This window comes from Carassius auratus, unplaced genomic scaffold, assembly GCF_003368295.1.
Source record: "Carassius auratus strain Wakin unplaced genomic scaffold, ASM336829v1 scaf_tig00028799, whole genome shotgun sequence".
NCBI classification, from domain to species: Eukaryota; Metazoa; Chordata; class Actinopteri; order Cypriniformes; family Cyprinidae; genus Carassius; species Carassius auratus.
In genome coordinates, this window is record NW_020525720.1 from 39,079 (window position 1) to 54,830 (window position 15,752).

Consider the following 15,752-nt stretch of genomic DNA (forward strand, 5'->3'; position numbering starts at 1 on the left):
CGGCAGCCGACTCTGCTGCTCAAGCGGTGTTGCAGTCTGTTTCGGCTCGTCAAGAGATGCCTATTGTCATTGCTGCCAAAACCCTGTCAGAATATTTGTCACGCCTAGTCAAAATCCTAGAAGTCCCTGCCAGACCTGTCTTGTCCCCAGACCCCGTTCCTAGAGCTGCAGTGAGCGCTGATCCCGAACCAGCTGCAGTGAGCTCCGTTCCAGAGCCAGCTTCTGTCCACGCCGCTGCAAAATACGAGATGAGCGTGGTTTCGGATGGAAGCTCTGATTTCGGGCCTGTAACTGTGAACCCCGGACCATTTCCCTCTTCTCAGTTGCCTGCTGCACCCCCTGTCATGGTCCAACCCTGCAGTGTTTCTCCCAAGATCAGTTCCCACTCTACGCCACCCAGACCTGCCCGGATCCCTCGTCATCAGCCTTTGTCCCGTCAACCCAAGACTTCTGCTCCACCCATCCACCCTGGACTTCCCCCCATGAACTTTGTTGTTCCGCCTCCTCCCCTTCCGTGTTTGTTCTTTCTGATTTGTCACCCAAACCCTGTTGTGGTGTTTTCGTGTTTACCTTTATTGTTATTTTTCATGTTTTGTTGGTTAGTGTCTGTATCTCAGTCAGTCATGTCCCGTGTTTGATGTCCCCTTGAGGAGCGTCTGGAATCCGCTCCTTAAGGGAGGGGTACTGTCATGATTCTGCCCTCATGTCCTTGATTTCTCTCTAGTCTTGAGGCAGGATCATGACAGACCCGTGTTTTGTGTGCAAGCACATGGCCTTGTCTTTGGGTCATGTGCTTGTGTTGTCTCGTTTACTTGCCCCGCCCCCTTGTTATCCTTGTTCTGTCATTGTTGCTTTACCTGTGTCACCTGTTATGTTATCATTAGTGTCCCTATTTCAATCCCCTTGTGTTTGCTGTCTAGTGCGGTTCATTGTTACACTTTGAAGAAACGTAGTGAGAGCTGTGATTGTTTTTCTGTAGTGAGAGTTCCTGAGTGAAGAGTCTTTTGTTTTGTTTGTTTCTAGTCTTAGTCTTGTTAAGTTATTTGTCTATTCCCTAGTCGTTGTTTTTCCCCCTCGTGGGTTTTGTTTTCCCGTTTTGTCATTAATAAACCCTGTGCGTAGTGCATTCTGTCTGCGCCTGAGTTCATCCCCGCACCCCTTCGTGACATATGTTTTCAATATTGTATATAAAAACAATAAAGGCATAATAAAATAATTAAAAAAGACTTGTGAATTATAATATATAGATATTTTTACTATAATATATCGATATTGTTATTTTGATAACTATATCTCAAACTGTTTTAGAGTTTAATTAAAGTGGATACAGTGCATACAGAATATAAAAAAACAATAAAGGCATATTTTGAAAAACCAAGCCAAGGGCATTATAGGCAATAATATATATTTATTTTACAGCTGGTTTGACACCCTTATTTCAAACAGTGTCAGAGTTTATTTTATTTAAATGGGTTCAGTATATAAAACATTTGAAAAATATGGATTATAGGGAATAACATTCAGAATATTTTAAAGTTGGTTTGATACCTTTAGATCAAATGGTGTTGTAGTTCATTATATTTATATTATCGCATACCGGCGTACCATTTCTTGTTAATCATGAAACACACTCCTCCACCTTTGGATTTACCGGCCTCTGCTGTTCTGTCCATACGTAAAATAGAGAAGTTATCAGCAACTTTGATTGATCTAATGTCTGTATTTTAATAAATGCTGCATTAAACGAATTTCAGAGCTCTTTATAGGTCATTATCTCATTACACAATGTATACAACGTTTTCATTGGAAATATAGTTTTATAGGGTTATAAAAATGACCTGAGAATAACCATAAGGGAACGCTTAATTTCAATACTGCAAAAATGTAATGAGATTAAAGAAATCACAAGCATTCTTACAACCCTTTTTGATAACATTTTATTACTTTAGCCTTCAGTAGAATTTAAGCATCATACCCATGCTTGGTTGTTTACAGCCATAAACGTTACCGTCATGACAAAACCTCCTTTTGGAGTCAAAATGAGTAAATGAGTAAATTTAATGAAGGAAGAGCCATGTAACAGAAAGACCCATACAAGCTGAAACAGGAAACCCTTTTTCCCAAAACACTGATGCAGAAATGGGAGAGAACATGTATTATTTCATATTTAAAACATCCTGGTAGGAAAATCTATTATGTTAAACATTCAAAGTCTTTTTGACGGAGAAGACGATGTCCTTTATTTGCGGTAAGGTATTTTCCTCCAAATGCTTGGCGTATGGCATTGGAATATCTACACCCGTGACTCGGACTGCAGGGGCGTTAAGGTAACTGAAACCAGGACCTTGAAAAAAAAAACAGAAAAAAAGAAAATAAATTATGAATCCATATACAGAGGAGAAAAAAGCGATGGGTATTCTTGGAATGACACACTCCCTAATTTTTAATTTTTCCTCCAACACAATGAGGTCATGCAACAAAAATACAGCATACTGATGTTTAAATATGTTTCATACTAAAAAGCAAAGCAGTGTACACTACATGCTGTTTAGATATAAAAAATAAAATAAAAAAGGTGACGTGACATTCAGCCAAGTATGGTGACCCATACTCAGAATTCATGCTCTGCATTTAACACATCCAAAGTGCAGTGAACATACACACACACTGTGAACACACACCCAGAGCAGTGGGCAGCCATTTATGCCGCGGCGCCCGGGGAGCAGTTAGGGGTTCAGTGCCTTGCTCAAGCACATGTCAGTAGTGGTATTGCCAGCCCAGGACTCAAACCCACAACCCTATGGTTAGGAAACTCTCTAACCACTAGGCCACGACTTCCCTATTAGTGTACAGTATGCTAGTGTTTCGTTCTGAACTGGAATTGACTTCAAATAGCATTTTTGTTATATTGATTGATAAATAAATAACAAAAAAAGACATTTCAAAAATATAAAAAGAAAAATACCTTCCATAATTCGGGCAAGAATCTCTCCCCCGACTCCAAACTGAGGCCAGCCGCCCTCCACAGTGATGAGATGTTTTGTTTTCATTACGCTTGTTTCAATGGCTTCCATGTCCATAGGCCGGATTGTGCGCAGGTTGATCACCTACAGAAGAAAACACAGACAAGATTTAATTTAAAAATCGTCTTAGTTCTTTCAATAAGTATATATAAATCATGTTAAATGTAAGAGTACATGTAAATGTCTCAAATTTTTTGAGAATTTCTTTCACAGCAGTTTAAATTAACACAAAACCGGTTCATTCATTTACAATGAAATTAAAGCAGCTTTTTTGAATCCTTTAAAATGTGTATCAAGTGTCTATTTTACCCGAACTGGAAATGGCACTTAAAACAATTTCAACATGAAAAAATGACGTCATACCTCACATTCGATCCCGTCCTTGGCCAAGACCGCAGCAGCATCCATACACCGACTGACCACGTGGGAATGAGACACCAGCGTGACGTGATTTCCTGCATCAAATGACAACATTCATTTGCAGAAATCTATTTAATTTATAATATTAATGTCCGTCAATTAAATGTCAATTAACAATAGCAGTTACAGATTTTTCCCAGGGTAGAAATTAAAAATAATACTCAAAAAAAGTTACATTTTTTAAATAGTAAACATTTCAACTAAATATATAAATATTTTCACAAAATATATCTGTTTCAGTCTGTTTAAATGGATAGTTCTCCCAAAAATCATGTCGGTCCAAGCCCATTAAACCTTTGTTTATCTTCAGAACACAAATTAAGATTTTTTTGATGAATTCCAAGAGCTCTCTGGCCCTCCCATAGACTGCAAAGGAACTACCGTAATTATATGCAGCTACGAGAATACTTTTTGTGTGCAATAGAAAACTAAAATTCACAACTTTGTTGAACAATTAGTCTTCTCTGCATCACCCTTGTGCCATTTTGGAGAGTTTCACTGTCACAGCCGCTGTACTTCACTACTCCTTCGGCCGTGTTTTGTGTTCCCTCTACAGGCATTTACAGGGGTAATCAGATGAATTGGCCACACTGGTGCACAGGTGTGCCTGGATATAAAGATTGATGATTCATTTAACAATAAAAAACAAATGCTGGCTGCGTCTGAAATGGCATACTTCCCTACTATATAGCATGCGAAAAGCAGTAGGCCAGCAAATGAGTATGTTTGAATCTTCTGTGCTCATAAAAGAGTAGATTCAGACGTACGTATACTTAATTTGCGTTCTAATATACTTACTTACCTACTATATAGTAGGGAAAAATAGTATGTGAAGAAAGAAATACATTCAAAATCCAGCTGGGACTGGAGCTTTTGTTCTTTTGTTCTTCCAGAAGACCTGGTGCACATCATCCTCCCATATTTGAATTGCGGGGGGGGGGGGGGGGGGGGGGGGGGGTGATTGGAGGGGGTGTTAACGGTTGTGTAGGGAGATGGTCAGAATGGATGTGGGGGGTTTCAAATCTACAATAAAACTCATTCAGGTCATAAGCAAGTCATTGATTTGCCTCAGTGCAGGGGGATGATGTCTTGTAGTGTGTGATGGCTCTCAGCCCTTTCCACACTGAAGTTGAGTCGTTAGAAGTAAACTGGTCTTCCAACTTTTTAGCGTAGGTCCTTTTAGCTGCTCTAATCTCTTTGCTCAGTGTGTTCCTGTCCTGATTGTACAAGACTCTGTCCCCATTTCTGTAGGCATCCTCTTTGAAAAAGAAAAAAAAATGTGACATTTGCCAAGTATGGTATAACATACTCAGAATTGGTGTTCTGCACTTAACCCATCCAAGTGCACACACAGCAGTGAGAAGTGAACACAAACCTGGAGCAGCTATATATCCAGCACCCAGGGAGCAACTGGGGGTTCAGTGCCTTGCTCAAGGGCACTTCAGTCTCGGGTATTGAGGGTGGAAGAGAGTGCTGTTCATTCACTCCCTCCCACCTACAACTCCTGTCAGCACCGAGACTCAAACCAGCGACCTTCGGTTAACTAGTCAAAGTCTCTAACCATTAGGCCACAGCTGCCCGAAGATGTCTGAGTTTTGCTGTAAACCATGGCTTATTGTTGAATGTTAAATACATCCTGGTAGGAATGCATATATCCTCACACAAATTAATATAGCATGTCACAGTCTCTATAAGTTTGTCCAGATCGGTGGTAGCAGCTTCAAAATCACTCCAATCAGTGAGGTCAAAACAAGCTTGTAAATCCTGCACTGTTTCATTGGTCCATCTCTTCACAATCTTTACTACAGGTTCAGCAGATTTAAGTTTCTGCTTGCAAGTCATTATAAGATGAACCAGGCAGTGATCAGAGAGCACCAAAGCTGCTCGTGGAACAGAGTGATATGGATTCTTTATTGTGGTGTAATAGTGATCCAATTTATTATTGACTCTGCTGGGACATGTATAAAATGCTGTCTGTATTTTAGCAGTTCATGGAAGAGGTTGACTTCATTAAAGTCCCCATAAATGATTAAAACAGAGTCCGGGTGTTGTTGTTCTGTCTCTGTGATCTGATCAGCGAGTTTCTGTAAAGCCAGGCTTACGTGCGCTTGCGGAGGGATGTAAACACTCACCAGAATGAAAAAGTGAAACTCCTGTAGCAAATAGAACAGCTTCGAGTTAAAAAAGAGCACTTCTAGATCTGAACAGCACATCTACTTTAACACAGTTACATCTGTACACCGCCTTTCATTGATGTAAAAGCATGTCCCGTCACTGCGATTTCCCTGATGATTCTGCGTCTCGATCTGCTCTAACAGCTGAAAGCCCGGCAGATGGAGCGTGCTGTCTGGACTGGTGTAAATCAGCCAGGTTTCTGTGAAACAAGAGCAGCAGATTGTGAGAAAACACTTATTTGTCCGAGAGAGAAGGAGTTTTCCATTTTGTTTGGTGGAGAGCGGAGATTTGCCAGATGGATGCTAGGCAACCGCGCTTCCTGAGTCTGACAAGTGCCCCGGACTCGCTTCCCCCATCTGCGCTTCCTGAAGCATTTGATCAGCGCTGCTGCTCCGCCGACAACAACATTCAGTAAAACGTCCGAATAATTGAAATCCGGTAAAAGATTAGCATAGTTTTATAAGTGATGTAATAGTATTAATTCTACTACTATATACTCAGCTTGTTAAACTCAAAACATCACCCACCTTTTCTTTCAATCTTAGCTTTTCCGATTGGGATGAGGAAGTCTTTTGACTGAGACTCTTCAGACATCTCAAACGGCACACTGTACATTATCTCATTCTCCAAAAACACCACTGAAAGAGACATGATATGACAGTCAGAGCAGCCTTCACTTGCTGTGATCATCTTCTTCACACAGGGAGGAACTCACCAGGGTTGTCGTCACGGATGGCTGATTTCAGAAGGCCCTTGGCATCCTCGGCGCTCCAGGGACTGACCACCTTCAGACCGGGAACGTGTCCATACCAGGCTGCAAAGCACTGGGCGTGCTGAGCCGCCACACCGGGCGCAGCTCCATTGGGCCCGCGGAACACAATTGAGACGGGCTGCAGGCCGCCAGACATGTAGTAGGTCTTGGCGGCAGAATTGATGATATGATCGACTGATTGCATGGAGAAGTTGAAGGACATGTACTCAACAACGGGCCTCAAACCAGCCTAAAATAGGATGTGATGGGATAGTTTGAGAACATGATGGAGTTTCAAATTCTTTTATCAATGTTGTTTCAGGAAAACTCACCATGGCAGCACCAACAGCGATGCCAGTGAAGCCAATCTGAATTGAAAAATCAGGAAATTTTTATGAGCATAATTGAAAACAAATATATATGATTTTTGGACAAGTTTATCATCATTCTCACCTCTGTAATTGGTGTGTCAATGATGCGTTTGTCTCCGTACTTCTTCCAAAGGCCTCTGGTGACCTGCAACCCAACACAAGCAACTTTAGAAAAAGATTCTTGGGCATCACTGATAACTGAAGTATCATAAAAATATTTGCTTCTAACCTTATATGCACCTTCAAACAGTGCGACTTCCTCTCCGAGGAGGAAAACCCTTTCATCCCTCTCCAGCTCCTCATCCAGGGCCTCCTTGATGGCATCTCGGACTGTTACCTGCAACAATAAAATCCTATTAATTATACATATATCACATGATACTCTAATATAAAACATGCTACTGAGTAATTATTGTATTCATATACAATGAGATTTACTTGATACCCAATACACTGTAAGGAAAAGCATGGAAATACCATAGTACATGTCCAAAAAAACATAGCAAGACAATGTAAAAAAAAAAACAACATGTAAAAAAAATAACACGGTATGGTGTCATTACAAAATCCACATAAAACCATTATATACCAATGTATATGGAGAAAAAGTAAAAACATAGTAAATATACATAGTAAAGTGCCATAGTAATCCTATGAAGTCCTAAAACCAAGATATTATCATTATACATGGCTGTACCAGGGTAAAAACCAAATAGAAGTAATATGGCAATCAAGGGCAAGAGAAGTATTTAATATATAAAAACAAAAACAATTATTTCTTTATCAGTTGCCCATGAAAAAATGAAGATGGTTTTAACTTGTGAAATGTCCAAAATATGCCTTAAAATACAGTCAATAAGGTGGCGAAAACATGACTTTACGATGTGCATGGTACGATGTCGGCACGTCCACACGCTTCTCTCGCTCCCGTGTTTTTTGTCTCGTGAGTCACAGTTTTTTGTACGTCTTCATCGCATCAAATGGTCTTTAAGCGCGCGCGCAGCGGATGAGTTGGGGGAACCCTGTCTGCTCCGGAAGCCTACACCATCACCGACCCCCACTATTGCATCTCATCCACAGCGGAGGTGCCACAAGTGGCGTCAGAGGAAGCAGAAGAGGGGTATGTGTGGAGGTATCCAGGCTAGGCTAACGGCTAACCCACACAAGCCAGCCATCCCCACCATCTTACTGGTTAACGTATGCTCTTTGGACAATGAACATGGACTACATCCGATTACTACACTCAACTCAGTGTAACGGTTAGTATGGAAGACAGGAGGCAAATGCAAGTTAACAGAGTTTATTGTAAGGAGATGAGATGGATGAAGGTTGGAGAGTGACGCAGGAACCTCGATGGCAGCACAGACTGGTGAGTAGGTGGGTTGAGTGCGCTGGTAGAGATGGCGCTGGTGGTAGATCCGTGAGAGGTGAAGGTAATCCGTGTGTGAATGGAACAATCCAGAGACAACCGAACAGGAGACAAGCAAGAACAGGAACACGAGAATCTGAACAGACATCAAACACGGAGGACCTCAAACAACGATCTGACAAACAAGAGATGAAAGACAGGGCGTTAAATAGGCTGTTGGAAAGAGTAGCACCTGCTGCTGATCAGACGATCAGCGGCAACACCCACATGAAACAATCAACATGACGTAACATGAATACAGCTGTAGACGTTGGATTCATGAACCGTGACACTCAGAGGACTGTAAGACACTGCTGTGTTTTTTTGTTAACGGAAACATGGCTTAGCAACAGCATTCCAGACCACGCTTTTCAGCTTGATCAGCTTACACGTTATTGGGCGGACAGAGCTCTCGTCGCGGGAGGAAAAACCTCAGGCAGCGGGCTTTGTGTTAACATTAATGATGCGTTGTGCCGCGATGCTGTTGTGATCTGCAAACACTACTCACCCCTGGTGGAGTTTGATTATTAAGTGCCGGACGTTCTATCTGAATATACTGCCATACTGCTTGTTTTTCTTTACATTCCTCCGAACAACATCAAAAGCAACAGAAATGATGCACTAAATGAACTGTTCTAGCACATCACTGAGCAGCTACTGAATGATGCTTTTCTCCCTGATGCTTTTCTACAATGCCCTTCCCCTCCCCTACCTTCGTGCCTCAGACCACATCATTGTCATGCTAATGCCTGCATACAGACCACTCATTAAAGTCATCAAACCAGTTCAAAAACAGATACAGGTGTGGCTGGAAGCATGGCCGTAGCCAGGCTTTGAAAATTAGTGAGGTCCAGGGTTTTTTTATAATAACCTCCTTATTATAGCATTGTGCTATAATAACCCCTATAAATACAACTAATTATATAACACTTGAAAAGAGACAGAAATGTAGATGTTTTTGGACGGATGTTAATTTTTAAATCATACCCTATTTATTTTAAGTTTGTTAATACTATATTTATGGGGTGGATAATTTTATCAGTTGTTTATTATTCATACAAACATACATATTGCCCACCAAATGTGTTATTTTCATATAGTCAAGATTACAAAAGACAATACATGACACTCAACTCCACTAGCGCAGAAGTTCAAACCTGGATCACATCAGAAAAACATTTATTTTCAATGAAAATTAAGTAAAAAATCAAATAGGGAGGGCTTGATAGTCCCAATAAGGTGGCATCCATTAAATTAGACTCAATAAGTTATTATTGCATACTGTTTTAATGTAGGCTACTAAAATATTGAGGTGCAGATAATTGCCACTATTTGCAGTAAGTAGTATAAATAGCAGAAAATCTTGCTATTTTAAATACTCTGAAGACTCGTTCACTTCGGAAGCATCTTGCAGCGATCATTTTCATACCACGGACTCTAAACATTCTGAATTATACTTGCAGACACTCATATGAGGAGTTTAGCAGAAAATTTGTCAATCAGAGAACAAATGTTATTTTCGAACATGAAACATTTACCGAGGTCTAGACCTTGGTGACCTCATAGCTGGATACGGCCATGGCTGTAAGGGTCGTCAGAGGCTTTTCAGGACTGTTTTGACACCACTGACTGGAATATGTTTAAGCAGGCTGCCACATACAATAATACCACATATCTCCAAGAGTACTCAGAGACTGTCACTGCCTACATAAACAAGTGTATTGATTATGTAACGGTCACAAAGACTATCACTGTCCGGGCCAATCAGAAGCCGTGGATGACAGGGGAGGTCTACAGACCCCTGAAGACACAGAATGCTGCCTTAAGAGCTGGAGATGAGGTGGGCCTGAGGACAGCCAGGGCCAACCTCTCCTGCTGCATCAGAGAGGCTAAGAGACAGTACTCCAGGAGGACAACCCATCAATTCAGTGACAGCAGAGACACTGAGCCTGTGGCAAGGGATACAGACCATTACGGACTACAAGCCCCCACCACGGACCTGTGACAGTAACATCTCTCAGTTGAACGAGGTGAACAACTACTTGGCTCGCTTTTAGAAACAAAACAGTACCACTGCACAGAAGTCTCCACCTCCTCCCGGCGACCAGGTGATGATGCTGACCCCAGAAAGCGTGAGGAGATCCTTCAGCAGCATCAATGCACGCAAAGCTCCGGGTCCTGACAACATTCCTGGGCGTGTACTGAGAGACTGTGCAGCAGAACTCACTGATGTCTTCACAGACATTTTCAACATCTCACTTAGTCAGGCTAAGTCTTTCTCTCAAATCTTATCTTTCAAAGCTACCACCATCATTCCAGTTCCGAAGAAGCCCTCTCCAGCCTGCTTCAATGACTGCTGTCCTGTTGCGCTTACTCCCTGTAACGATTCAACGACCAGTGAAACACAGGGAGACGAGAGATCCAATCGCAGGTATTTTTAATAGAGGTAATCCAAAATTGTAGTCAAACATGCCATGGGTCAAAACCAGACTTCAGTCCAAACAAACAAAATAACAAAACAAGGAAGGGAACAGGAAGGGAAGGAAACTGAATGGGAACTCAGAATATGAGAAAGAGGAATCTTGGGGAACAGGTTTTCATAAGGAGACTAATGATAATAGATTGCCTGCACCTGATGCAATTAACTGGAGTGCAATTACTGTGAAGACAGGACCAGACTAAAGGAATTATAGTGCCTATGGTGAAGTGCCTAAGGAGAGGTGAGCTCACTAGTGGACACTCAGGGAAACAGAGACTGACAGCGTGACATTACCCCCTCCTCCACGGAGCAGCTGCCAGATGCTCCACCCAAAACAGAGGGAAAACAAACAGACAAAGAACTAGGAGGGAGTTGGAGCAGCGGAGGACTAGGGGGAGGGACGGAGGGCCAGATAACATGGTACACAGAGACAGGAGGACCAGGTAGAATGGGGAAACAGAGACAACACAACGAGGTAAAATGAGGAAACAGAGACAAGACAACCAGGTAAAATGGGGAGACAGAGACAAGAGAAGTGCAACACAAAACAAGGAGTCCAGGAGGGTGGTGGACTGGCGGAGGATAAGGGGGAGGGACGGAGGGCCAGGTCCTAGAAGGAAACGTAACAACAGACACAGACTAGAAACTTAGGAGGGTGGTGGACCAGTGGAGGATCAGGGGGAGGGATGGAGGGCCAGGTCCAAAGGAGGAAACAGACAGAAAAAACTAAAGAAAACAAAAACACAAAAACATAAGTCCATGAAGGACATCACGTGATGCCCACCAGGGCGGAGCAGAAGACCACCACAGCCGTGTGGTCAGGGTGGAAGCCCCCCAGGACGGAGCATAAGACCACCACATCCATGCGGCCAGACCAACGGGAGGACAAAACTCTGGTAATCCCATGGTGTTTATACTGGATTCCAGAGGATCGGTGCTGACTTGACTCTGCTCATGAAGATTATTGGTGACATGCATATGTTCATGAAGATCCCCGGTGACTTGACTCAGTCCTTGAAGATCACCAGTGACTTGATTCTGTCCTTGAAGATCACCAGTGACTTGACTTGACTCTGGAAGGTCAACAGGAACTAACCCTGACTCTGGAAGGTCAACGGTGACTAACCCTAACTCTGGAAGGTCGACGGTGACTAACCCTGACTCTGGAGGGTCCATTAGCACCTGACTCAACTTTGGAGGGTCAACCGGAACCTGACTCAACTCTGGAGGGTCAACAGGAATATGACTCGACTCTGGATGGTCAACAGGAGCCTGACTTGACTCTGGACAGTCAACTGGAATTTGACTCGACTCTGGAAGGTCGACAGGAACTAGCCCTGACTCTGGAAGGTCGACGGTGACTAACCCTGACTCTGGAGGGTCCATGAACACCTGACTTGACTCTGGAGGGTCAACCGGAACCTGACTAAACTCTGGATCTATCACCGCATTTAACAGAAGGAAACCGGATCGGATAGCCAGCTTTCTTCCCGTCCATCTATCCTGCCACACATAGATGCATTCCCAACTGGAACAATAAAAAAGCTTTGTTTTATCATGTAAATTAACCAGCCATTACTTCAGTCTCAAGTGTTAATATTATCAGTTATATTATCAGTTATATTATCAGGTTGGCGGCCATCTTGTGCAGCGGCACTGGACTGGCAGCCATCTTGCACAGCGGCGCTGGCTCAGCCGATTTGCGCCTCCTCTCCCCTCTCTGTCCATAATGGGGAAACGCCGGCTCCCATCCGAACCCCGGGTCAACAGGAGGCCACAGTGGAGATCGCTGCCGGACCTCCTCTCGATTACTCACTCCTGAGCGACCTCCCCTGGTTACACGGAACACTACCAGGCGAGTACCCTCAAAGCCATTCCTCTCCCGCTTGATGGCTGGGGAGGAAATGGGAGCAGATATACGCTGGATCTCCTTCGATGGAGTCCTTCTGTAACGATTCGACGACCAGTGAAACACAAGGAGATGAGAGATCCAATCGCAGGTATTTTAAATAGAGATAATCCAAAATCGTAGTCAAACCTGCCATGGGTCAAAACCAGAATTATAGTGCCTATGGTGAAGTGCCTAAGGAGAAGTGAGCTCACTAGTGGACACTCAGGGAAACAGAGACTGACAGCGTGACACTCCCATCCTCATGAAGTGCTTTGAACGGCTAGTCATGCACCACATCAAGTCTGACCTCCCGCCCTCCCTGGACTCATTTCAGTTTTCATATCGGGCCAACCACTCGACCGATGATGCCATCACAAATGCCGTCCACTCAGCACTCACACATCTAGACAAAAAGGACTCATACGTCAGAATGCCTGTTCATAGTATTCAGTTCAGCATTTCAACACTATCATCCCTGAACAGCCCATTCACAAAGTGGTCCAGCTGGGGCTCAACACTTCGCTGTGCAACTGTCTGTTGGACTTTCTGACTGGAAGACCTCAGGTAGCGAGGTGAGCCGCATGGCCAGGTGGTGCAGTGACAACAAACCTCTCTCTGAACGTGGAGAAGACAAAGGAGATTGTTGTTGACTTCAAGGAGCAGCACACACTCAGCCATACGTCCTAACCATCAAACGGTTGTGACTGTGGAAGAGAGTGAGTAGGCACCCAAGTTTATGGGTGTGCACATCACAGAGGACCTCTCTGTGGCCCAACAACACCTGCAGCACTAGCCAAGGAAATCACAGGCAAGCGTCTCTATTTTCCTCCGGCAAACTGAGAAGATTCCAGAGCCCCTTGACCCCCCATCATGGTACACCTTCTACAGAGGCACCAACGAGAGCATTCTAACGAGCTGGCCATCACTGTGTGGTATGGCGCCTGCAATGCATCCTGCCGAAAGACCCTTCAACGCATAGTGAGAGCAGCAGAGAAGATCGTTGGTGCCTCTCTCCCCTCCCTCCAGGACATTTAACAGGATGAACGTAAACAGATGAGAAAGAAAACACACATGTACAGTATTTTTGCTTAAAGAGACAACAGCCTGTCATTAATGTTAATCAAAGAACAAAGAAAATCATTCAATGATCTTGATTGAATATATTTAATACTTTTATTGATTAATCTTTATTTTATTCATAAAAAGAAAACTATGCAGTGTTTTTTAAACTTTTTAATTACAGTTTCTGTACCTGAAATTTTGTTTAGTTGTATTTATTCATGATATTGCGAATTGATTTGTTTGTTCCTATGTTATTACTGGCTTTTTACCTGTCTTTAACACTTTAATATTTGAAATTTATATTAATCTAGTTGTTTTGGTATGGTATTTTTTTAAAGCACAGGTAAAATTCCTCTTGCAGTGTTTTGTAAGCTGCTGATTTTTGCTCATGTTATTCAGCTGCAACAGGATGCTTTGTAAAAAGACAGAATACATGTTTGACATCTAAATGTTGGACTTATTTTTTTTACATTGGGATTTTTATCCTTATTGGAATCGAAACTAGGACTCGATAAGAATCGGAATCGCTAAAATTCAAACAATACCCAACACTATTCATCAGGGTGTCATGAAGCTGAACTTGCTCTTGAAAATATCAAACATGTAGTAGTTTTTTTTAACCTTGTGATGCTGTTTAAAAACACATTTCTAGTCAACTGAACGTACTTTATTAAGTCAAGTGAAATAACATTAAAAGTTGAGATTACATAACAAAAGTTTTTGTAACTATAAAAACTCAATCAGCTAAACAAAAGATCTTAAGTTGGGAGACATGTGACCTTACTCAGTGAATTGAGTTAAGTGAACTAATTCGAAATGGGGATAAATTCAAAAAAGCTGTGCAGCAAATTACCTTGTAATTTTAAGTAAAGTCAACTTTACTTTTTTTACAGTGTGCTGTGACGTAAGTGCGATTCATCAACTGGGCTCTTGAGGCTGGCTGTCAGTCCATAGACTCCCCATGTTAAAATGCCCAACGTTTAGAGCTTGGTTAAAAAAAATGTATTTAGCAAATTTTGCCCTTCAGGGGGTGAATTTATACAGTCTATGGTTTTACCACAGCACACACCCAAACACATACTAATATTCAACACAATTTACAGGTGTTTTTCTGAAGCTTTAGTGTTTAGTGTCATGCAGCATCTGTTTAAGGTGAGAGCAGCATCTCTGACCTGCACCGCAGCCGGCAGCGTCCTGTGAAACTCCCGCCGCAAAACCGCTGGAACGGCATTCTGAAAGACAAACACAATGCCATATCAGTCTCAAAACCCTCATCTCATTGTAATGAGCGTACTATGTTGCTAATGTGTCATATTTCCACACAAATACCTTCCCTGAACGCAGGATAGATCTCAGATAAGCCATGTTTGACTGTGTCCTCTGTCTGGGGTCTGTTATGCATGCGGTTTCAACCAATCAGGGGCTAGTTGTGAAATCGGTATAGGATAGCGGCCAATCAGTGAAGCTGAAACATGACAGATCGGCAGTTGGGGTCAGACTGTTATTGTGCATCAAAGGGCAATTTTTTTATAGACCATTTCAAAATTAGATATACATAAAGGTTAGATGTCTTACAGCGGAGTCTAATGTCATCCCTGGCGGCCATCTTGTCACCCAGAGTCACTACCAGCTGTCATCGACACCTGAACAAGCCTGTCAGCTGTAGATATGTCCTCTGCAGCAGGAGAAGATCTTCCATCCCCATCTGTTATCAAGGACCAGAGCTACCACCTGCTGACTTTAAAAACACAATGGAGGTCTGGTGATTCCATCAGGAGGCACAGTGAGGATCATCAGGGCAGCAGAGAGGGTCATTCGTCAGGCATCAGCCAGTACCAGACGATCACAGCCCAGCAAACTGCGAGAAGACGTGTACATCGGAGCACATCTGTGAAACGCAGTATGGCATAGATAGCCACCACCATACGCTGTAAACATTAGTTGTGTCCCTGTTTTTTAAGCTAAGGCTGCACCACATTGCTAAAATGACTAACCTTACCTTACAGAGCAACACATGCGACAAAAGCTCAATAAAACTGTCCTTTTCAAAGGGCATAAGCCCAAGCTATGTTTTTTTGGGTCACTTTTTTTACACAGTAGTTCTCTCTACAGGGTGGGGATTTCAACAATGCAGCATTTCTTTATGAATATTTGTAATGGGGAATCTTGTAC

General features: G+C 42.7%; 1 protein-coding gene across 2 annotated transcripts; it reads right to left on the minus strand.

Moving 5' to 3' along the window:
* Positions 1–1,928: 1,928 nt before the first annotated feature.
* LOC113079627 (pyruvate dehydrogenase E1 component subunit beta, mitochondrial-like) lies at positions 1,929–14,968 on the minus strand. 2 transcript variants are annotated; one of them, XM_026251873.1, is made up of 10 exons: positions 14,910–14,968; positions 14,753–14,812; positions 6,970–7,077; positions 6,823–6,885; positions 6,702–6,737; positions 6,334–6,619; positions 6,146–6,256; positions 3,387–3,478; positions 2,966–3,107; positions 1,929–2,344 (listed from the first exon to the last, which is right to left on the minus strand). In XM_026251873.1, the coding sequence occupies exons 1-10, from the start codon at positions 14,943–14,945 to the stop codon at positions 2,199–2,201; spliced, it is 1,080 nt and encodes a 359-aa protein (XP_026107658.1). In that variant the 5' UTR covers positions 14,946–14,968; the 3' UTR covers positions 1,929–2,198. The 2 variants fall into 2 exon arrangements, with proteins under 2 accessions (XP_026107658.1, XP_026107657.1); XM_026251872.1 differs by having other exon boundaries at positions 6,970–7,080.
* Positions 14,969–15,752: the final 784 nt, after the last annotated feature.

Excerpts from the sequence above, each read along its gene's own strand:
- LOC113079627 (XM_026251872.1), bottom strand. The coding sequence starts at position 14,945 with ATGGCTTATCTGAGATCTATCCTGCGTTCAGGGAAG. Across the intron at positions 7,081-14,752 it reads CGCTGCCGGCTGCGGTGCAG|CAGGTAACAGTCCGAGATGC; the intron begins GTCAGAGATGCT and ends ATTTTATTGTTG. Across the intron at positions 6,886-6,969 it reads TGTTTGAAGGTGCATATAAG|GTCACCAGAGGCCTTTGGAA; the intron begins GTTAGAAGCAAA and ends GTTGGGTTGCAG.